Source organism: Ostrea edulis, chromosome 3 (assembly GCF_947568905.1).
Source record: "Ostrea edulis chromosome 3, xbOstEdul1.1, whole genome shotgun sequence".
Classification (NCBI taxonomy): domain Eukaryota; kingdom Metazoa; phylum Mollusca; class Bivalvia; order Ostreida; family Ostreidae; genus Ostrea; species Ostrea edulis.
In genome coordinates, this window is record NC_079166.1 from 94,102,153 (window position 1) to 94,127,425 (window position 25,273).

General features: G+C 35.5%; 1 protein-coding gene and 1 long non-coding RNA gene across 2 annotated transcripts in view; one reads left to right on the forward strand and one right to left on the reverse strand.

The window, feature by feature from the left end:
- Positions 1-520: 520 nt before the first annotated feature.
- Positions 521-25,273, forward strand: part of LOC125674457 (A disintegrin and metalloproteinase with thrombospondin motifs 3-like) — a 29,749-nt gene continuing 4,996 nt past the window's right edge. Inside the window, exons 1-17 of the mRNA XM_056161097.1 lie at positions 521-623; positions 2,301-2,518; positions 5,216-5,290; positions 8,624-8,768; positions 9,181-9,295; positions 9,528-9,621; positions 11,827-11,904; positions 12,775-12,926; positions 13,495-13,638; positions 13,860-14,015; positions 14,167-14,169; positions 14,340-14,481; positions 14,881-15,000; positions 15,184-15,235; positions 18,105-18,230; positions 18,305-18,456; positions 19,207-19,365. Coding sequence (XP_056017072.1) covers positions 521-623; positions 2,301-2,518; positions 5,216-5,290; positions 8,624-8,768; positions 9,181-9,295; positions 9,528-9,621; positions 11,827-11,904; positions 12,775-12,926; positions 13,495-13,638; positions 13,860-14,015; positions 14,167-14,169; positions 14,340-14,481; positions 14,881-15,000; positions 15,184-15,235; positions 18,105-18,230; positions 18,305-18,456; positions 19,207-19,365 — 2,034 coding nt within the window. The remainder of the gene's footprint in view (positions 624-2,300; positions 2,519-5,215; positions 5,291-8,623; positions 8,769-9,180; positions 9,296-9,527; positions 9,622-11,826; positions 11,905-12,774; positions 12,927-13,494; positions 13,639-13,859; positions 14,016-14,166; positions 14,170-14,339; positions 14,482-14,880; positions 15,001-15,183; positions 15,236-18,104; positions 18,231-18,304; positions 18,457-19,206; positions 19,366-25,273) is intronic.
- Positions 22,605-24,721, reverse strand: LOC130053042 (uncharacterized). Its single transcript, XR_008801485.1, has 3 exons — positions 24,274-24,721; positions 23,272-23,356; positions 22,605-23,141 (listed from the first exon to the last, which is right to left on the reverse strand). It is a non-coding gene; the product is annotated as an uncharacterized LOC130053042 (long non-coding RNA).

Sequence of the window (25,273 nt, forward strand, 5' to 3'; positions counted from 1 at the left end):
GTGTCTGGTCAACAGGGGATGCTTACTCCTCCAAGGAACCTGATTCCATCGTTGGTTAATTCAGGGTTCGTGTGTGTCCAACTCTCTATTTTGTGCTCCTTATAGGAGTTATGACCATTGATCACTGCTTGTTATCTTCACTTTTTCATGCTCATAAAATCTTAGCATAATCGAAAATAATACATTTGAGGATCTCATAGTCATTATCAATATTTCACAGAAAAAAAGACAATAGTAAAAATATCAAGTAAAAATTAACAAGATAGCAAAGATGTTCTATACACAAAAAGAGAAAGATAAGAGGAACTACGCCAAATTTTTAATTTGAACCTCAAGGTACTTTTGTGTGAAATCAGAGCTCATGACATGCATTGCTATGAAAATGAATAACGATATTCTCAAAAGCGTTGCTCTACATCGTGGATAACACAACATCCTTAAGCTACCTTATAGATACATACGGAATAAATACTCATTCAGCGGTTACCTGGATGTTGAAATTGAGAGAATGTACGATCAGATGGCACGATATTCGTTACTGATAGTCAATTTTATATGGATTATACATTCAACATATGAACTTCATCTTCCCCTTCCCGACGACATAGACGGCGAGGAACTGGGTAAGAGCTTTACGTAGTTAACATTAACCCGATGTTTAAGATCTAGACGACAATTCTGAATTAGGAACGAAAATAGTTCATATAATTCATATTATCATTGGGGTACATGAATATCAAACCTTTGAAAAACTTAATATATTTCTCTCTAAGTCAGAACATTTGAAGATCAATCATGCCGGAAAATTAGCTCAAATTTTCAGGTTTACGTATCTTTAGGTCGATAAAAGTTACAATCTGTAGAATTTCTATCTTTCTTGTCGTTGGGAAGAGAGAGAGAGAGAGAGAGAGAGAGAGAGAGAGAGAGAGAGAGAGAGAGAGAGAGAGAGAGAGAGAGACAGAGAGAGAGAGAGAGAGAGAGAGAGAGAGAGAGAGATAAATAGATAGATAGAAAGAGAGAGAGATAGATAGACAGACAGACAGACAGACATACAGGCAGATAGATAAATAGATATATAGATAGATAGATAGATAGATAGATAGACACACAGAGAGAGAGAGAGAGAGAGAGAGAGAGAGAGAGAGAGAGAGAGAGAGAGAGAGAGAGAGAGAGAGAGAGATGGATAGATAGACAGACAGACAGACAGACAGACAGACATATAGATAGATAGATAGATAGATAGATAGATAGATAGATAGATAGACAGACATATAGATAAATAGACAGACAAACAGACAGATAGATAGATAGATAGGGAGACAGATAGATAGATATATAGACAGACAGACAGACAGACAGACAGATAGATAAATAGATAGATATATAGATAGATAGATAGATAGACAAACAGACAGACAGACAGATAAATAGATAGATAGATGGATTGATAGATAGATAGATGGATGGGTGGATAAATATATAATGTAGATAGATAGATAGATAGATAGATAGATAGATAGATAGATAGATAGATAGCCACAAGTCTTGTTTATATAACAAAGAACTGTATCTCCCATGTACCTCGACAACTGACATTCAAAATTTTGAAGACCATTAGAAATACCTTAATAAAGCACCTTAAACATTGAAAATGGAAAAATAGAATTTAACAATATTCAGCTCAAATCGTGTCCATGTCCTTTTCAACTTGAGACGTCATCTCCCAAAGTTTGCATTTCGCTTAGGTACATTCTCTTTGTTTCTGAGACGAGTGTTTGTGGATTTCAACCGTGAAAGTATATACCAAAAGTACACATAAAACAATTAGTGTAACAATATTGGAATTAAAAAAACTAACTGCTCTTAATCCCTGATAATGATTATACATTGGGTCAAATGCTGTCTGACATGTTTCATACCGATTGTTAGATCGTTCTTGGCACACTGATTTTAACTATGGATAACTCCGTTTACCTGATCAGGATATAGGGCTCACGGCGGGTGTGACCGGTCGACAGGGGACGCTTACTCCTCCTAGGCATCTGAGCCCACTTCTGGTGTATCCAGGGGTCCGTGTTTGCCCAACTATCTATTTTGTATTGGTTATAGGAGTTATGAGATTGATCGCTGTTCGTTATCTTCACCTTTCATTGATATACATCGATATGTATATTACTTGATACTTAATGAATAAGAATTTTATATTTTGTGCTTCGGAAAGATTGTATTATTTTGATATTCAAAATTTCCACGTTTCTTTTTCTTTATTGTCATTATATTATCCCCACCCTTTCTCCTAGCTGCTGTAGTGGTAGATGTGAAGGAAGACGGTGAAAGATTACGACGCTCAACAGATGGAATCTCTGTTCCAGCTGAAAAGATAGAAATCACTTTTCCATTTAATAATGGGACAGTAGATCTTCATCTGAGAAGAAGAAATGAGCTGTCTGTAAACGTCCCGGTGTATATAAGTGACGCCCGTGGGAATATAGTCAGACAACTGATACAGAGGAAGGATGTGAGTAAAGGAAAACAACACTCAGACTCATTGATTAGGCTGAATGCTGGTGTGTTTCATAGCAACGGTTAGGTAGTTCTGTACAGACTGATTTTGACTGCTCGTTACTCTATTTACCTGAGCAAGATATATAGTCCACGGCAAGTATGACCGGTCATGAGATGTCTAGTCCTGCTAGGTACCAGATCCCGCATGCAGTATGTCCAGGGTGTTTGCTTGCTCTAGTATTAATTTCTATTCTTTGTGGTATTTATGAGATTGATCAGTGTTCGTTATCAAAACTTTTTTCATGTGGAGTTCTTGTCCGACTTTCAATTACAAAATGGTGGGTGTGACCGGTTGACAGGGAATTTGTACTCCCCATAGGCACCCGATCCCATCTCTGGTATATCCAGGGGTCCGTGTTTGCCCAAATCTCTATTTGTTATTGCTTATAGGGGATATGAGATTGATCACTGTTCGTTATCTTCACCTTTCCCTGTACGTAATGTGAGCTAATTGTTAAAGCCAAGCAGATATGTCAGAAAATTAATGCAAGATAAAGATGTATTGATTGTCGGAGTATTTACAGTATGATACATAGAAGGTTAAGTCCTCACTTTTTCATTACAATATCAGTCAGTGACATTTACTAAATATTTGACTTTCATCTGTATTTAAAGAATTTCGCACCTGAGATTTGGAGTAATGTCTTTTTGGGGGGGAAGTTTATTTTAGATTTCTACATTGAAGGAGGATTAGTGAATTAAAAAGAAAAACTGGGGTCGCAACGCTTGTTATTGAGCTACAGTGTTCTAAACATGACCTTTTTGCACTTAACATTTATTTAATTAAAGTTGACTTGTCTGTTGGTGTCAACACAATACAAGCAACACAAATCAATCAATACGTAAAATATATACATAATCATGTCTTCTAACACTACAAATTAAAAAAAGCTTAAGAATAAATAATGACATTTTTACACTTGAAAAACGAAAACCTTCATCATATCAAAATTGAGAGTTTAAAAGGACATATTAGCAGTAATGTCAATTTCTAAAATTTTACAGATTTTCAAGTAGGGGTTGGAGATCAAATTTTTGAATTATTGGCAAAAATACTGAATATTTATACAAAATTTCAAGTAAATTAATTAAACATTCTTTAAGAATCGGTGTTCTGTTTGGAAAAATATATCCACCAAGTTAATATATTACAACATTTGAACTAGTTCCAAGTCTCAGCTACCTGTATCATTAGTTATTAAACTGAAATACACGTATAGAAGTATAAGAATAGGCAATACATTGAATGAAACATAAACTGTAATATCATGCAGATTTAGAACGTTTTGATTAATCAATTCTTCCGCCATAAAAAATAGCCCCTGCCAAACCCTTTCAAAATTTGAATTGACACAAACATTTTCAACTGGATAGGGTTCAGTAATAGATGTGTAATATGCTTGCACCAATGGGATCAGTATTGAAGCTGTAAAAACTTAGTTGTAGCATCCTGCGCAGTTGTGCTCAAAGTCTCAGAAGATAACTTCCTTAAGGTAGATGTTTGCTGAAGTTAGGGATATTGTCACTTGCAAAGGTTAGTCGAACTTCTCGTGATCGATTTGATTTCACTGGAGAATATCTGTTTACGTATCCGAATATGCACAGTCTCAGTAATTTCTTAACGGTGTTCGTTAATCATCGCTGACTAATCATGGGGTCTAGATTTAGTAGATATGCTCATTTTATCAACCAGGTCATAATACACAAACGCAAACAGGAGACACCAAGAACCACAAAATCATTAACATTATCTAGGAATCCCTTTGTATATTTCGAAATCATTATCCCACCATAACATAATGTTCTGTAGTACAGAAAAGTGAAGATAATGAACAGTGATCAATCTCCTAACTCCTATGAGGAACACAAAATATACCAGAGGTGGGATCAGGCGCCTAGGAGGAGTAAGCATCCTATGTCGACTGGACACACCCGCTGTGAGTCCTATACCTTGACGCCTTTCTCATCTATCACTGGAGTCAAGAGGAAGTAAAAATATTCTATGTTTGATTAGTTTTGACAATCATCCATTTTTCGTGATTTTATTTACGATGTTATCCAGATGAAGAGATAATGTAATGTAAGGTTGTAGATTAGTATCAAAGGGGACATGAACACGATTTGGACTGGAAATGTTCACATTTTACACTTTTAATGTTTACAATCCTTACCTAAGGTATTTCTAATGGTCAGCAAAATTGTTAAAGTAAGTTATTGAGCTACAAGTGAGATACAGCACACACACACCTCCTTGTTATGTAAACAATGCCTGTGCCATGATTTTGGTACATACAGATTGCTTAACATGATGATGTTTGAAACAAACTGAGATGTGACAAGCACTTCAATTAATTGTGTTTCGAATGAACTTGTAATTTGAAACATCCGCTGTAAGCGAAATTACCACTAGTATATTTAACGTATGTAAACAAATTATATTTAACTTATGTAAACCAAAAACATAGCAGGAGCCTTGTTTACATAACAAAACTAATTCAGCTATGTATCTCTCTTGTATCTCACCAATTGACGTTCAAGTATTTGCTGACCATAAAAAATACTGTAGTTAACATTGCAAACATCAACAGCGGAAATAAAATTTTAAGAGAACAGGTTGGTACGTATAGTTACAATATTGTAACTCTTCTAGAATGTGTTCTTCTATCAAGACCAGCAAAAGTTCGCAGCATTTTACGTGGAGACCACAGAAACCTCGTCCTGCATGGTAAGTCCTGAGTGAAAGTAAACACAGTTAGCAACACCTATATCAACAGAAACATATAATTTGTTACATTGCGCATCAGTGTTTGGAGTTCTGGTGTAGTTATAATCAAAGCTATGTTACTAGTTTAACTGTATTGATTTGATTCTTATATGAACTGTTAATTCCCATCTACAAAACTTTTCATACGGCAACATGTTCATTTAAATCATCAAATCAAATGAAAACAACAGCACCAGGACTTTTCACTTTTAACACTGTACACGACTAGTTTTTACCATAAATCAAACATTACATGATCAGGATGTAGGGCTCACGGCGGGTGTAACCGGTCGATAGGGGGTATTACTCCTCCTAGGCACCTGATCCCATCTCTGGTGTATCCAGAGGTCCGTGTTTGCCCAACTATTTATTTTGTATTGCTTATAGGAGTTATGAGATTGATCACTGTTGGTTATCTTCACCTTTTTAGGAGTTATGAGATTGATCACTGTTCGTTATCTCCACCTTGATGGGAGTTATGAGATTGATCACTGTTCGTTATCGTCACCTTTATAGGAGTTATGAGATTGATCACTGTTCGTTATCGTCACCTTTATAGGAGTTATGAGATTAATCATTGTTCGTTATCTTCACCTTTATAGGAGTTATGAGATTGATTACTGTTCGTTATCTTCACCTTTATAGGAGTTATGAGATTGATCACTGTTGGTTATCTTCACCTTTATAGGAGTTATGAGATTGACCACTGTTCGTTATCTTCACCTTTATAGAGGTTATGAGATTGATCACTGTTGGTTATCTTCACCGTTATAGGAGTTATGAGATTGATTACTGTTGGTTATCTTCACCGTTATAGGAGTTATGAGATTGATCACTGTTTGTTATCTTCACCTTTATAGGAGTTATGAGATTGATCACTGTTTGTTATCTTCAACTTTTACATTAGGCTTTTTGATATCATAGAAACTGCTTCTATAGTCTCCATTACTATTCGTTGTCTTCACCTTTTCAAAAAAATGGAACATTAATATATTCATATTTTGTGATCTTTCATTCAAAACATTACTTGCTGAAATACTACCGTTCGTGTTTGATGATATTTGTAATGTTTTCCATTGGGTCAAATGCTATCTGACGTGATTCATATCGATTGTAAGGTCATTCTTGGTTCCCTGATCTGATGGCCATCTACAATACAATGTTTACCAGATCAAGATACAGGGCTCACGGCGGGTGTGACCAGTCGACACTGGATGCTAACTCCTCCTAGGTTCATGGTCACACCTCTGGTATATGAAGGGGTCCGTATTTATTCTACTCTTCCAGGGACATGAGATTGATCACTGTTCGTAATCTTCATGTTTCACGTGATAATTAAATAATTATATAATTCATGTGAGACCTTTTACTGTTACGTTTATCTTCGACATTTAGATATATGGTCGAGGTTTCCTCTACTCGTCATTTGAATGTTGATTTAAAATATTCGAAGGAATGATACCACAGTCTTCCATATGATCTTCACAGTTGGGTGTTTTTAAACATAGATATTGTCAGGAATGATTTTACTTTTTCCATACTCAACTTCCCATATGTATGTAGTGGTATGGGTAAGAATAAACCCTTATAATTCAGCAGAATTCAATCATAAATACTAGTAAATCTACAGTTATTGACAGAGAAACATAACAGTAACCACCTATTAAATCACGATAGGTATACATAATGCCCGTAGCGGGTTTGAATACACACACAGTGTAGTCCCTAGATATAGCTTAACAATTCCAAATGAATGCTCAATTCCAGTCTCAGAGGAGCTTGTTTACCAGAGCTTAATATCTTGATATTCACAGTATGTAATCTTTGCAATGAGATAATATAAGACTCTCTTAAGGCTGTGGGAGCCGAGTGTTTTATCGCTATTTTGCAACCCCAAGGATGGAATCACCTTAATATTTCATGGCAACTCATAAGAGAGCATTTTTCTCTCATATTTCTAGGAATATTCCTATTTCCTTGTGCCTAGCGACGCCATTTTGAGAATTTCCAATTAATTCTTCGTTGTACATTAAAAATAACACCAGGATCGAATTCTACGACCTTCATTTTGGGAACTACGTTGCTGACAAACAATCGGCCGTAGAGTACCTAAGTGAATTGTATTAGAGTTATTCCTCTTTGAATAAGTACACAATAAATCAATAAACAGGGTGATGCGTGACATGGCTGGGTAGTCCATCAGCGCGAAACATTTTGATAGACCTAATCAGAATCTGAATCCACAACTGCGCGCTTTAAGTTAAAGGAGCATTGATATTGATATTAAATGAGCAGTTATTTAATGACGAATGTGTGAAGAGAAATTCCAAGTGGTTTTTGTTGGTGGATATGGGCATGGATAGACTTTCGTTTTCCACGCGTGCAAGGACTCGAGTCTCATGGACATTGGAGGCACTTGTTTCACCTGAGACACAGATAGGAACAGTAGACGTTGGCATGGTGAATGTGGAGGTAGGCCTAGAAGTAGTTGACCTTGTGGGCTGGGTTTCTGTGAACTGGCATAATGCACCGGATGACATAAATGTACTCGACAGCATTTTCTACATGAGGAATTTGTGGCTGTAGTTGAGCGCGCGGTAGTTGTTCAAGGAATGTGTATTTTTGTGTCCGGTCACATACACCTGGACATTATCAGGGACATTACAATCTGTCATTCTTTTGTACAAGAGCTTTGCGGACGCTAGTGTTCGTCAATCGAGGCAAGTTGCAGGCTAGTTGTGTATTGATTATTACGTCATGGGATATGAAAGATAAACGTCACGTGATATGAAAGATAGAAATATCTTTCATACCTTTCTTTCATAGAATATCTGTATCTTACATACGTAGATGAAAGGTGAAGATAAAGAACAGAGAAAACGTCATATTTCTACTGAAAGAGTTAAACATCTATTTTTCTGGTCGACTTATAAGTGGATCCAGCTTCATTTCCACTAAACAGAGTGTTTCTACAGTGTTACAAGCAATTACATAGAATGTGCAACATTAGAAACAATTGTGAAGTTAGATTTCTTACCCCAATTTATACACTGAAGTCTTTATGACCTCAAAGCGACTGAAAATTGCAAAACCATCTGTTCTTTCACTCCCCACAGCCAACTAATATTGATCATCAAGTATTAAATACCTACATACCTATGTCTTTCTGCGCAATCATTTCCTCATTTGGCTCTCAGAGAGGTCAGATGTAGATTTTGAACGTAAATCTACTGATTATTCGTGAACATAACACTTCTGATATTCTTATTTTGCAAACGTAATGTTCGCTTTAAGTTTGGGAGCTTTGAAGACAGAGCAGAAGAATTCTTCTTAGAACCTAAGGACTTGAACTGCAGCGGATCTCCTGACAGCACTTCCGTGTTTAAAGTTCTGAAAATCAAACATAGGCAGTTCCTGTATGACGATGACATGAATATTGGTAAATATTAGTCCAAGAAATATATCAATTTTGTTAGCACTTCATTTAATTTTCATTCATTTACAAGTTGAGCGGGTTAAACATAACCGGATAACGTATACAGAATTAAACACTGAAATAGAATTATAGTTGTCACATTTTCGTAGATGTATCCTGAGATGACCTTTAATCAGAGTTAGCTGCACAATCTTCACAATTTCACTTATTATCGGAAGTCTTTCAACATTGGAATCACTAGATCTGTACACAATGGATCTGCAGACATACAGCTGACATTTAGTTTCATTTAGATTTGTTCCAGTTAAACATAAAAGATATTGACTCTTGTCTACAATGATACAAAGTATACCGGCACAATAAAAATGACAGAAAAATAGCACCTTGAATTTATTTTCACGTTTTTATGTTGTAGAACGACCACTCTTTCAAACGACAGCTAAAAACGCCAATTCATCAGATACAAAACGCAATGTTACAGAATACAAAGTAGAAATGCTTTTGATTGTAGACTACTCTATATACAACTAGTAAGTGAGCATTCTGTGTTTTGTGATGAACTGATAAACAACGCGTTGAATTAACTATATATCTGATCACTGATATATTATGTCAGCAGTAGGGTGTGTTATTTTACGCTTACCGATGATTTTGGAAGGTTTACTTAGATACACGTTAGATCTTACATCGTTGATTTAATTTCTCACTCTGATGCACGTAAAGAGAATACGTTCAATACATGTACCTGTACTTATCTTGCAGTTGGTTTACCCAAAGCAAAGCAGGATCGACAGCGAACAAAGACACGGAAGCCAAGTACAATATACGACAATATTATGCCTGGGTTATAAATGGGGTATGTTTATTATCTAAACCATGGTGTATCCATTTGTGGCTCTCCTTGTTATGTAAACATACCAAAACAACTGGGTTTTGGGGAGGTCAAAGGTTATACCATTAGACACCGGTTCAAAGCAGGAACATTGATTAGATATAAGCATACGGCCGATATGAATAAATAATAAACCAGTTTATGAATACTATATCTCACTAATTAGTCACACCATTCCAAAAAGCTGTAAAGTGAACCTATTCAAAACAATTCATTCTCCATTTTCTCTAGGATTTAGTTTTGACATGATGTGGACTTGGTGATTGGAGGACACAATTCAAAGCCCATTCAATATAACACGATATTACAAATTCTGGAAAAGACATTCTCTATACTATGTGAAGGGTCATAGGAGACGATTTTCAAAAAAAAAATTGTTTTGCACGAAAATGTTTTTTTAATTTACTTAACATCTTCACCTTTCATGTGTAAATAAGTCATTCAAAAAAATCGTAAGCTAACAGGCGCCACAGACCGTTAAATGTTGCTGTGGTGTGAAGTATCAAAATAGTATGATGACTTATCTCCCTTGCTTGATGACGTCAAAAGAGACCAGTTTGACGCAAATGTGCATTTGTTTATACTAACAACTGAGGGTTTTAACCATCAAAATGTTCAACGTGCTTACATTCAACTGTAATGTAGCAAGTCAGGTATTCTTTTATATTTTGTCTAAATGATCCAATGTTCAGAAAGACTTGGGTGTGAAATCTACACCGAGAACACAGAACTCGAAGTTGTTTGACAATCATTATATGCGATTACGGGGGTTGATGAGGATTAGTTTCGTCATCGTATACACTCTACTTTGGCAAAAAATATTGGGTTTATGAAATTAATTCTTAGAACAGATGCAGTTCTAACTATTTTCGACTACAGAACAACTGCAAGCACGACGAAGACGATAAAATCCTGCAAAACGTTGACTGTATAATGACGGTAGAACAGATATTCATAATTTAGTATTTAAAGATGATCTGATTTGTTTCGAAATGAAATTTGACCCTGAAATAATCATATGAAACTCTTCTGATCAGAATCTGTTTCTCTAAATATATAAGTAAATAAATTGAAGATGAATAGGTCTAACTTTATATGCTGAAAGTTGCATTATCATATCCCCCCTCCTTTTATGTTTGAAAGAGAATGTTCAAAGCAAATGGTGGAGCGATATTGAAATTACACGTTGTTGATTTTTTAAATGAAGCACTAATTTGCACGTTAATTTCCCTATTGGGGATAAAATTTAAAACAAAAAATAATGTTAGATGTTAAGTAAAGTGATAGTAAATCATTATTCATATAGTCTCTAATGTTGCAAATTTTATTGTAAAAGAATGTTTAGTAGTCATTTATATCTATTATTATATTCACCTGTTAAACTAAAATAACTGCACATGATACTTGTAAACATCCTATGAAAATAAATTCAAAATACGGCGCTCACGATGTGTGCAAAGGAAATTCCGATCTGGCTTTATGGAAGATATTCGAGTCAGGATGGGACTTAGGCATATGAAAGCAAGGGAGATAAGGGGGTCCCCACCTTTTTGTCAGTCAACATTCAACTTGACACACCCCCTTTTGAGAGAAAAACGATGGTGCGTGTCTGTATGGGGTTAGAAATAGCGCAAGTAATAATATCTATATTCCTCTTATCGTCATCAGAGAATGTACTCTGAAATCATCATACATTTATCATTAACCAATCAGTATTATATCAACCGATTCCGAGAATAAATAGGACTTTGATCGATCTTCTGTTCGTCCTCCGATGAAAAATCGTCGATGTGGCTGGCATTTACATTAATTATGAGTTCAAAGTGACATCCTTGTATACCGAAATATGGTTCCCCATTCAAAAACTCCTCCAGCTGTGAATGAATCGTCGATATTTGTGATTTGTTTTGATTCGCAAATCTGAGTGTGGTCTCTTATGACATCACAAATTCAGGAAATCAGGAACGATAATCGGGTAACAATTTCCTATTTCGACTACCTTTACACTTAAATTTTTTCGAGTTAATATCGTTTTTAATCTTGAAAAAGCATTTTTATGAGGAGTCTATGAAACAAAGTTGATAATTATGAAGAGAAAAGGTATTGTTAAAAACCGTCTCCTGTGACCTTTAAGTAAATCTTGACCCCCTTATCTATTCGCCATTACAGATGGACGTACGGTACAAAAACATTCAGACAGAGGCTTACAGCATATCCGTCGTTTATGGAGGAATCTACATTGCTGATGTAAGTTGATGTTGCAATTGCCATTGTTGAGCACGTCATGTCTACGATAAACTTTTTTTTTAATGATATATGCGTCTTATCAAAACGAACACTACTTGATTGTGTCGGTTCATTTTCTTGAAACCTTGGGACTTTTTAATCGACTTAACCATTGAAAACGTACGCTAAGATATAAAAAAGGTGTGTATCGGATGAAAATATTTAGTTTTCAGGGTACGTTTTTAAACTTCAAATCCTTTATTATCAATAGTATGTGAGCTTTAACACAAGAGAGACTGGTTTGTATTTTCAATTTCACAGTAGTTCATGATGCTGGCCTATCAAATGAAAGGCGAATATAACGAACAGTGATCGATCTCATAACTCCTATAAGCAATACAAAATAGAGAGTTGGGCAAACACGGACCCCTTGATATGCTAGAGGTACGATTAGTAGCCTAGGAGGAGTAAGCATCCTCTGTCGACCGGTCACACCCACAGTGAGCCCTATATCCTGATCAGGTAAACGGAGTTATCCGTACTCAAAATCAGTGTGCTGAGAGCAGCCTCACGATGGGGAACAATGTGATAAAAAGGGCGTTTCATGTCATATCATGATGGAATTATGAGATTGATAATTGTTCGTTATCTTTGCCTTTTCATTACCGAGATTGAAATTTCTGCAGTAAATCCCTCTAGTCTCTTTTCAGGTAATGGTTATTCTACTTCCATTATGTTATACTTTATATCATGCAGTAACGGTTATTCTAATTCCATCATGTTATACTTTATATCATGCAGTAACGGTTATTCTAATTCCATCATGTTATACTTTATATCATGCAGTAACGGTTATTCTACTTCCATCATGTTATACTTTATATTATGTAGACAGCAGCAAAATCTGCTTTCACTGAAACTCACAAAGATTCCTCCAGCCCAAAACCAAAAGTGGATGCCGATACTGTTTTAGATTCCATCACAGCCTGGTTACAGAACACTTCTGGTCTCCCTGATCATGATAATGCAATCATGTTTTCAAGGTACATAAGAGGATTTGGAACATATAACAATGTCGTTGTCTTATTGCAAATCCCGCGACAAGCCCTTTCTTTAATTTAATCACATATAATATGCCGTTTTCTCGTGTCCGCCCATTTTCATCAATATTAATCGCGCTTCTTGAGAAAAAAATAAACATTTAGAAGCTCCGCATACGTTCAACAATGGTAAAGAGTTCGAAATCACATAAAATAAATTGCAGTTAGTGTTAAAGATCTTGCAAAAGTTTCCCATAATTATGAAAATGGATTTACAAAGGAACTCAGTAAGATTGGTTACAAGGAGTCATTTTCTTTTTTCTTTTTTTTTTTACGTACAACTTATAGGATGATGTAGTATCTGTGTTTTCCACAACATGGTTGATCAACCTTAATTTTTCACAAGTTTTGCTTTATTGGGTATCTTTTATTACTATCAGGTTTTGCTTTGTGGGGTATCTTTTATTATTATCAGGTTTTGCTTTGTGGGGTACCTTTTATTACTATCAAGTTTTGCTTTGTGGGGTATCTTTTTTATACTACCAGTCATGTTTTTGTTCTTACCCCTCAGATACGACTTTACAAATAGTGGTTCAAGTAGCATTATTGGGCTGGCTTGGATGTCGCAGGTTTGTAAATCCAGAAGTGTATCTATTGTGGAGGACCATTTCGACTTTATCATGCTTTCAACCGCTGCACATGAACTGGGACACAGGTAAGAAGATTTCGACAGGGGATGCTTACTCCTCCTAGGCACATGATCCCATCTCTGGTGTGTCCAGGGGTCCGTGTTTGCCCAACTTTCTATTTTGTATTGCTTATAGGAGTTATGAGATTGATCACTGTTCGTTATTTTCACCTTTCTTTCAAAACTACACAGTAGAAATTATGTGATTGGTAGGTCTTGCAAACCATGTTTTTTCCCCGTTACATTAGCTTGGGCGCATCTCATGACGGACTTGGTAATAATGGCTGCAAAGATGAACACTATATAATGTCGTCTCGGGCTTCTGTGGTTGAAACTACAAACCCTTGGAAATTTTCATCTTGTTCAACGAAAGAATTTATCGCCTATATCGACAGTCTAAACTCGTACGTATAAGATGGAAAAAAATTCTTTTGTATGTGTGAAATTTCCAATAAAATGCTCAGGATAAGGGAAAGTCTCGCTAGAACATCCAGTTTTTGTCAGGTTTTTTTGTTTGTTGGTTGGTTTTTTTTTGGGGGGGGGTGGGGGGTGGAGGGGGTTGTTTAATGCTATAATTGTAGTATATAATGATTTAGATTACGTCTGCTTTTACTGGAATGTAAATTGTTTTATCTTTATTTTTTTTGGGGGGGGGGGGGGCATATTTCCAGTGTATAAAGGTTTCGTAGTGGGTAATATTTGATCGGAACATACATTTATTTTATCAGTGATGGAAATAATTGCATGACAGCTCTGAGCGGATCGTTTGACTCCACAGCTTTAAACAAGTTCACAAGTTTGCCGGGGCAGATTTTTGATGCCGATGCTCAGTGTAAACATATTCATGGCTCTGGATCATCATTCTGCAACGTAAGTGCAGTTCAAAGGGCACCATACAGTACAGCCCAAAGGGACGGTGTTTTCTGGTCAAAGCATCCTGCATTTACAGTTTAGAAATATCATCATAAAAATTAAAATTCATTCATCTCGAAAGCGTTTTTTTGTTGTTGTTATTTTTGGGGTTTTTTTTTTTTATAGCTATAACGGATATTTATAGCACAAAGTTGTTTTACAATTGAAAATGGTAATCTTGATATTCTAATCTTTCCTCTCAAATTTGTATGTTTAATAAGATTGGTGAGATAGATCATGGTTCGCTATCGGCATATGTATACTTATCATACGTTTGGAAATGAAATAAAAAATATTTTGCCAAGATCAAAGTGATGCAAAAGCTAATCACATGCTCATATAAATTTTTGTCAACAGACTCTGTATGACGTCAATTACACAACCATTTGTACAACACTTTGGTGTTTTAAAACGGATGGAAGTGGGGATTGTATACAATCTGTGGGCGGGGACGGTCTACAGTGCGGAAACAGGAAGGTAAGCTTATTCCGTTCTTTTGCATTTTTCAGCTTCAAACATTTTTGCTTAAACATTTATTAATGACAAAAGAACTAAAACATGTGTACAATTGAACGTAGTAAATTTATGAGACGTTAATTACCCTGATAAATGCATCAGTCTCGTGATTTATAGATTAAATGACAATTTTGTCTCCTTTAGTGGTGTATATCAGGTGTATGTACCTATGATGTCTCTGCACCCCCAGGCGACGGTAAGTGGTGTGTATCAGGTGTATGTACTTATGATGTCTCTGCACCCCAAGGCAACGTACGATATGTTATTCCATACATCTTTGATTTACCTTTTCTGGTATAGCTGTTTATCAATGTCGATGTTTCGAGGGTCAAAATGAACGAATGTTCTGAAAATGGACGGATCCTTATTATACGGTATAAACAGTTCGGAAAGAGACATTACAAAAGAAGATGTAAATAGAGACATTGAACATAGAAATTGGGACAGTAGATAAAATGGGCTATCTTAATGTTAGGTATAAACAGGTTCGGATGAGGATATTATGAAAGGTGAAGATAACGAACAGTGATCAATCGCATAACTCCCGCAAGCAATAGTAAATATATAGTTGGGCAAACACGGACCCTTGGACACACCAGAGGTGCAAATGTAAATGAAAGGTAAATATAATGAACAGTGATCAATCTCATAACTCCTATTGTCGTAAGAGGCGACTAAATTGGGGTGGTCCTTCGGATGAGACCGCAAAAACTGAGGTCCGATGTCACTGCAGGTGTGGCACGATAAAGATCCCACCCTGCTCAATGGCCATAAGCGCAGAGCATAGACCTAAATTTTACAGCCCTTCACCGGCAGTGGTGACGTCTCCATATGAGTGAAATATTCTCGAGAGTGACGTTAAACAATATTTAATCAATCGAGAGTGACGTTAAACAATATTTAATCAATCAATCATAACTCCCATAAGTAATACAAAATACATTTGGGCAAACACAGACCCCTGGATATATTAGAGGTGGGACCAGATGCCTTGGAGGAGTAACCACGTCCTGTCGACCGGTCACACCCACAATGATCCCTATATATCAGGTAAACGGAGTTGTCCGTAGTCAAAATCAGTGTGCCAAGAACAGCCTAACATTCAAACAGTCTATGTCCGGACACTAATAAGGAAAATATTTTTGCAAAAAAGACTTCAGTCTAAATTTCCTCCGTCCATGTAGAAAATAAAATTTTCACTTCATACTTCAACAGGGGATGCTTACTCCTCCTAGGCACCTGATCCCACCTCTGGTGTGTCCAGGGGTTCGCTTTTGCCCAACTATCTATTTTGTATTGCTTATAGGAGTTATGAGATTGATCACTGTTCGTTATCTTTACCCTGCACTATTCAAGAAATAGTCGGAAAATCAGGTTGAATATCGTCAGATTTTTATTATCTATTTTTTCATTTTAAAGAAGGCATTCATCGGTAAACATATAACCAAAAATGAGTTTGATAAAAAGATGATCGACTGAACAAGATATGCCCTCATTCAAAATGTCACATCTGAATCACTGGAAACAAATCAAATTGATTTTTCCTCTTTAAAACACTTTTTTTTTTAAATGCACTCGTTAAATGTTATTCTTTTACATTTCACATCTGAGTTAAGAGATTGATCACCATTCGTTATCTTCACCTTTCATCTGAATTACCAAAAAAATTCAGGTTGATTTTTTTCTTTAAAACACATATTTTATTTGAAAATTGAACACGATGTTTAAATGCTATTCTCTTATAGGTGTTTAATTTATGAAAACATTTTTATATAATACGAAAACATATTCAATTTGGAAATATTACAGCATGAGTTTTCTCTGGATGCAAGGTGAAGATAACGAACATTGATCAATCTCATAACTCCTATAAGCAATACAAAATAGATAGTTGGGCAAACACAGACCCCTGGACACACCAGAGGTGGGATCAGGTAACCGCCGGAAAGGCATATTCAGCATGATTTTATTTTATTTCATTTATAGAATACATCAAAGGTGCAAACGTGGAAGAAGAAAAAAATATATATAGATAGAGATATCACAGACCAAAATAAATGTTCTGATCTCAGTAAAGATTCTTTGTAAAAAGAATCTAAAACCAAAATTTTGCTTGAATGTTTTTATAAGTACGACCTTATTTGTTTTGAACAAAATAATTTAAACAATCTGTCATTCTATTTCGATATAGTTGCACCTACATGATAAATATGGACATGAAGGTTAAGGGGACATAGACCCTCTGTTTATGAAGACAATCTTCTGATTAGATCAGTGTAATCCATCATAATAAAAGTTTAGAATGTTAAGAATAGAAATAAAATGGGCATGAACCAATGGTTGATGGACACGTTCTAATTAGATCATTAGTGAGTTGTATGTAAATAGGTACTCGTGTAACATGTGTAAGGAAATACGAAACACAGATCTACTCCTCCAGACTGCAAATGTTGTTTAAGATGTATAAATTACTTGATTGCTAAATTGATTCTAACTATTGTAAAGCTTCAACTTATATTCTGGAGAAACCAAAAAAGTTTCAATGAGCATCAAGGGATGGCGCAGACTAAACATTTATATAAAACTTTAAATCAAGGAAAAGGAGTAGTGCATCATCTCGTCTAGTGCCCCACATTATTTACACGTGAATTACAATCAAATGTTTGATTTGCTTTTCATTCTACTCAATCTAAGGAGCGGGTGGGATTGGTTATATTTGAATATCGAAAGGAGACACCAAATTTTCTGTTCTAAAGGGAAAGAGAAGCAGTCTAGAACACTCTTTCAATTCATTACCCTTCCTTCGATCTGCAAATGAAAATTACATGCAGATGCTACAATGAGTAAAATACATATATATTGTTAGATTTAAAGAATCGTGTGTGTGTGTGTGTGTGTGTGTGTGTGTGTGTGTGTGTGTGTGTGTGTGTGTGTGTGTGTGTGTGTGCATTACAAGAAACGACAGTGTATCATATTATATCATCATGGCAGTGGTTCGTGTGAATGTAGTATTGATTGGCCTCTTCTCTTATAAACCTTAAATTTACACATATTTTCTATTTCAGAATCTTGTTTATTTGGTGATCAAATGAGAAAGATGTGTACAAGTGCGAAATCACACCTGTGCTACTTTTCATTTTTCAAAACAGCTTGCTGTAAAACGTGCTCTCGTTTCTATACCGGAAGAAAAGGTAAGCGAACTAAATTTCATCATCTTAAGCTGATTTCGACGGTCGTGAGATAATCAATGATTATGTTATAACAGGTTGCGAATACGGTGATAAGTTACCTGGTTGCACATCAGCATGCTGCCCACAATATGGGAAGACGTATTGTTGCGGTCATTGTTTCTCTAGGACCACACCACAGACAACGGAAATAACTACAGAAGAGCCAAACCTATGTGGAATTCTGCAGGTAACGACCCAGTACCCAGTAATGTTGATTCGTCAGTGACGTCAGCCGTTACATGTACCAACTTCTAAGTCAAACACAGCGATAAGTTTAAGGTTGAACGTAAAAACGTTTTCCGTTGAAAATGAACTTGCTCGAACAATGCAAACTTCTACCATGTCAGTTTTAACAAACACAGACTATTCCCACAAAAGGTCTTTGGTTCACCTAGAAAACCATTTTTAATGGATTACTTAATACCGCTCACCTTTATGACAAACAGAATGATTTCAGCTTCTCCATCGTCAACTTCTCATATTGCATTATCACCTGCTTATGGTGTTTATGTCTTTCAACTGATTCGATACGTTAGGGCTTCTTTCGAGATAAGCTACTGACAAACAAGTGTGTGTTCAACAGTCGTGCTAAAGTCAGCATTTCGCAAATTTTATGGTCATTATAACGATCTAGTTTGCCATTACAACCTGTCATTGGTTAAAATGCGGTCTGGTGTGTTTCATACCGATTGTTACGCCGTGTTTGTTAGGTGTTCTTGGCACACTGATTGCGACTACGGATTACTACATTTACCCGATGAAGATATAGGGCTCACGTCGGGTGTGACCGGTCGACAAGAGATGCTTACTACTCCAATGGCACATGAGTCCACCTCTGATATATCTAGGGGTCCGTGTTTGTCCGTGTCTCTATTCGTAATCTTATAGGAGTTAAGAGATTGACCAATGTTCGTTATATTCACCTTTTCATCTACAGACTACATCCAGAAGACCGCCTACATTAACGACGGAATTCCCAACCACGGCAAATGAAGAGATAAAATTCACGTTTGTTTTGGAGATGGCCATTCTCATTACAGAGAATTTATCCGATAGCATCCAATACTCATCTGTGAAAGGGAAGGCTGAATCAGCGGTATGATTTATTTTGTATTGCTTATAGGATTTATGAGATTGATAACTGCTCGCTATCTTCACCTTTCATCATGATGTGCATTCCTAACGTACATAATATAAGCTTTCAGTTTCATATAAATGTTGCAAACACATAAAAAGATGTTCAAACTAACAAATCTACTCCGTAACTGTGACTGGAAACTATTATTTCGCGATATGAAAATGACTATTGTTCACAATATGGCATGCCGTGAACAAAAATAGAATTGGAGCAATACAGATCACAAGAGTATCACTCTAGGGCATGTTGTGACCTAAAACTTGCAATTGGGACAACACAAATCAGAAGAGAATCTAAATCGGTCGTAAAAGCAAATAGGCTAACCTACGTATACTCCTTTAGACACACCACAGGCAAATAAGTCAAGATATAGTCCTTTCCATGCAAATGAAAATATAAAAAAAAACTCGGGAACAATACTTTTTATTTCAAAATCAATATATTTATATTCAACTCAAAAGGGGAGAGGACGGTGACTTACGTGCACTACATCGCGTCATATATGATGACGTCACATGAATTGCAAATATCGAATTTACTCTGAATTCATCCAACGTAAGACATGCCCTCGGAATTTATCAGCGATTCTTTCATAAGGTCGTCCTGTTCGATCAGTATTTCACTTTGTCGACTTGATATGTTTGAATCATCATTTATGCGCTAAACTGATATCGCTTTTGCGGCAATAACAATATTGTGTAGATGATTTTGTTTATTCTCCATTTATTTAGAGTATTTCCTACGCCGAAGTCTTTTTAAAATAGTTTGATTTCCTCCGTTGTAAACCATACATGACACCATCAAGTGACCTCATAGTCAAGCCTACGCTGTGTATATCACATATAACCATACACTTACACTCAGAATAGGTACATGTACAGGGGAATTTTCAATAGACGGTATACATTTCAATAATCTTATTTCCATAGAATCCTATTATGACCTTTACGTTACATGCGTTGTCTTTCTTTGGGATTTATTATATTTAGATCTAAAACTTCATAGTTATTTCGGATTGCAAACATTTCGGTTGAGCATCACTGAAGAGACATTATTTGTCGAAATGCGCATCTGGTGCATCAAAATTGATACCGTATAAGTTTTACATTATGACCCCTGGGTCGAGGCCTCTGCTGGTGGACTGTTAGTCCCCGAGGGTCTCTACAGCCCAGTAGCTAATTACTTCGTTACTAGCTTGAAAATACGGATGTATATTTAATTGCTGTTATAAAATTTAGAAATTCATTTCAAAATTAAGGATTATCTCCCTCATGCATAGCTCTTATCCTTGGACGAATTTGGCTCCACTTGTTTGGCGCGCTTTATTGTTTACCTGTATATAGTTTCCGACATTAAATAAAAATTACTTACTTACTTACTTACGCTGTTTTTGGCTATATTTAGATCTAAAACTTCATAGTTATTTCGGATTGCAAACATTTCGGTTGAGCATCACTGAAGAGACATTATTTGTCGAAATGCGCATCTGGTGTATCAAAATTGGTACCGTATAAGTTTTACATTATGAAAATGTAATAGAAGATAACGAAGAGTAAACATCAGAGATTATAAAGATACTGCCAGTAAGGCACTCCAGCATATTTTTGATAACAAGTTTAAAGTACTATTGTTTTAAAAGTTAATCGTCAATGACTGGTCATCAGATATGAATATTTTTTGTTCAGGAAGCAACTGTCATAAAGTTTAGTCTGTAAGTCATCGTGAGGAATGGTCGTGTAAAGAGTTGAAAAGTCATACATTTTTATGTTGATTTTATAACAATTTTGTAATTTCAAACTTTTAAATAAAAGGTCTATAGAATTTCCTAAAATCCACATTTGATTGACACACTACTTCTGGTGTATGTTGTGGCATAATACGTTTGAAGTTTCTTCTTCACAGTTATTGATATTTTCGTGAGGTGCCACAATAGGGGCTTGGTAGATCACTTACTGGATCCAGCATTGTATCTTTGTTTGTAAGGGTTTTGTGCTGTTTAGGAATCCAGTATAGGTACGGTAACTCATTCACCCGACCCATTGACATGGATATCAAATGTGTCTTAAGGTAGAGATTGATAGGTTGATGCTAAAAAAAATTAAACATTGAATTTTTTAAATTTCGATATATGTTTATGATGAAGCTTTGATATAAAACATATTAAAAAATCAATGTTGGTAATCGACCTTGTTTTTGAGAAATATGGCAATTTTAATAGCACCTTCTTTAGTCTTTGCAAAGCGTAAAAAGTGAAGAAAAATAAGTAGAGGGCAATATACGAATAGAGCTATAACATTTTTATTGTAAAAAGGATCATAACTTGTCATATATGGTTTCAAACAACCTTTCACATAATTGTATATTACACATCAATTTCAAGTTCAGCAATCATTGTTAACATGCAACAACATTACTTCAACACAGCTACATTGGCCTATCACCTTAAAATAGTGCACAATATTTGCACACAGGGTCATACTTTTGCTTTAGGTGCAAAAAAATTACCCATCAAATTTCTTATTTTATTTCATTAAGTGGTTAGTCTATTAGTAAGTTAAATATAACAAAAAAATTATACACCATAATGGGGTTCAATATGGAACTAGCAAAAAATTCCTAACCCCACCCCCTTTTTACAAACTACACATTTTCGTAAGAAAAAGGATTATTAAAAGATGTTGTAAACAATCCATCAAAAAAAGCTTGCTGAAATTCGAAGATTCTTTGTAATACCTTTTTTAAATTAATAAATATAATACAGAAAGTATGTATTTCAAATTTTAGCTTATACTCTGTTGTAGTTCTTGTTGTTGACCTTTGTGCACTTACACTCAGAATATAAATTTATCATACGTCATCACATTTGATGATTAATATTAGAGTTTTCCCACATAAAAATCCCCACAAAAAATAGAAATACAATTTATATTTGTTAAAACAAATGTCTCCATTACATCCCAACCCCTTTAATATACTGCATGGTATGGAGGAGAAAGAATGAGCAGGAACATAGACATCATGAATTGCACTCGGCGCATTGAGAAGAAGGATTTAGCCAGCAGAGATAAACTACTGACTTTTTAATAACTTAAAATGTTTAAGCATTCGATCCCAAATTACCTCTGAGAATTGAACATGACAATAAGAAGGTTTCTATAAGCTATTTCAGGGGCGGATTGGGAACTGTAATCGGGGGGGGGGGGGGGGGGGGGAACGGACTGTATGAGGCAGGGGTCTAAAAGTAATTCAATAAATCAAAACGTTTTGTCAGACATTTATTTCTCCGAGATTGGAGGAAATTATTGCTTCTTTTATCGTATACATTTTTCTAAACAACATACCACGATTTACCTTAATCTTGAAAATTTTAGGGGGGCTCGCGCCGGTTACCCCCCCCCCCCCCTAATTTCTCCCAGTTCACGGTATATATGCACTGAATGTGTTGGGGGGGGGGGGGGGTAGTAGAAAATGAGAAATTCAAACACATTGATTAAAAGATATAAAATTGGTATTTTATTTTCATTTAGAAATGTTTACTGATTTTGATATATCAAAAACTTAGAATAATCAACAATGACACTTCATCTACATTTATGCAATATTATTGTCTTTCTCACAAATACATTATTGATTCTATCCAAGTTCCACATTGTGCAGAAGTTCTTGAATTTTCTCTGTAACCTGTAAAGTTGTGGGGTCCAGAGGATATGACATCATCAATGTAAATGAAGTACCTGTTAAAATATATTTTTTATATTCAAATATTGATAAAAAAAGATGAATATGATTATTTAATATACTAAGAATTGTCTTTACAAATGTCTGGTGTTAAAATAAAAAATTCTATCTTAGAAAATACTGTACCTTTCTTGCTGATTTTCAAGGCAAATTGCTGTTGAAGTTGTTGACTCGAAGCCCATTTCAACTTGCACTGGTCCTTAGGATGACACTTAGGGAAAAAATCATCATAATTAATATTTGCACAGTCAGTATTAATCATTAATTATACTGTGTCAGACAATGTCAATTTTAAAATTGTGTGTCTCAATGCATCTTCAGTGAACTTTAAAATACTGATATATTGAAAATTACATTTATTATGTTAATTTTTAAAATCTTGTCTGAAATCAGTATTACATATGTAACACTATGTTAAATGTGTGCAGTGCAGCAATGTGAACTCTTGCAGTAGTAGTACATCTGAATGATTGTTATTTACTTTATATTGTTATAGCTAACTTCTATTTAAACTGTACATACCCCATACACCCCCCCCCCTTAATGAGGTGAATAAACATCATGATTATCATATTGCAATATGAGATGACAGATATATTTTCATATGATAAACTACCAGTTCATTCTAATAATATCAAAACAAGTCAACTCTAAATTTATCAGACATGTCTCCTTTACCAAGTGTGGGTCAAGAGAAGGACATACATATCTTATGTTCATACAATACATACATTTGCCTATGAGGGGGCTTGTGATTTTACAAAATATTAATATTTTAAATTGTAGACTTGCATGCTTGTGTGAAACATGAAACCCCAGATTTGATATATCTCTTAGGTCAATGAAATTTCAAGATATTATAAGTACTATCATGTATACCACCCCCCCCCCCCCCCAAAACTTGGGAGAGCCCTATTTTTTTTAAATGTGACATATACATGATATTCATTTACAATTACATGAGCATGTAGGAGTTATATTTTGGGCACATATGGAATACATAAATGCAAAGAAAATGAAACATCTCCAAGTTGTGTGTTTATAGATGTTATTATAAAATCACGTTGTGAAATAGCAGAGGAAAAGTGGGTTGAATACAAATTTAATTTGCCATATTTTTTCACTTACCAAACGAAATTATAATCTCGTTGTCCACGTTGAATGCATCCATCGAATCCCTCTTCTCAGAAGAAACTTTGTTTAAACTCTCAATGACTACATAAACAGTATTGAAACTCGCAGCACTCGGAGTCGGACATCACGATCACGCTACATCAACAACTTTGTAAAATCGTTTACGTAGCGCAGCTATGCATGGTCGTGAGGTAAAAAGTGCCATTCTGCACGGACGAAACATTTGGTCCACTATTATTACATTGACGTATTCCTAATCTAAACTATGGCCAACTGTCTCTATCTTTCGTCGAGACGACCCCCTCAATCATCGAGTCAGTCACAGCAACAACTTGTACTTTCGGAACCCCTTTATGTTTTTCAACTACTCTATGACGGTGTACGGAATTCCGGAAAACAAATTCACGTGCAAATACACGATTTTTACTGATCACGTGGTTGCTATCCGTCTCTACCTTAAACTGCAGCAGGATTTTGAAGAATAATATCTTTGCTATAAAATGGATTCAAAACTGTTAAACCTACACATATGTTTAAGAATAGCGCGGTACTAATGTGAGAAAACAAGTTAATCATTACAAAAGAAAGATGGATTCAGTCTCAGTTCGAGGATTTGAATACATTTAAGAAATGAACATTACTTTTGAGCTCAAATTCAAATCCGTTCATATTGACCATGAACAGGTCTACAGTGCTATTCATTATTTATATTCATTTACTAAATCACCGTTTGTTTACATTGCTTCTATTTTGTTGCATTAAACAAACTCCTAGCCTTAGTCCCAATCGTATTGTGACGTACGTTAACACATAGACATGGCGTCACAAATCGTCTCACCCTGCCTTTTATCTCATTGCAAGGTGCATTATATTTTGGAGGTAGGATACCGCAATATCGGGATGATAATCCACGCAAATTTACAATCTTAATCCGATGTGTGACTTGCGAGATCTTTGTAACACATGTTGTATTTTTTCCAAATCATTCCGCTCT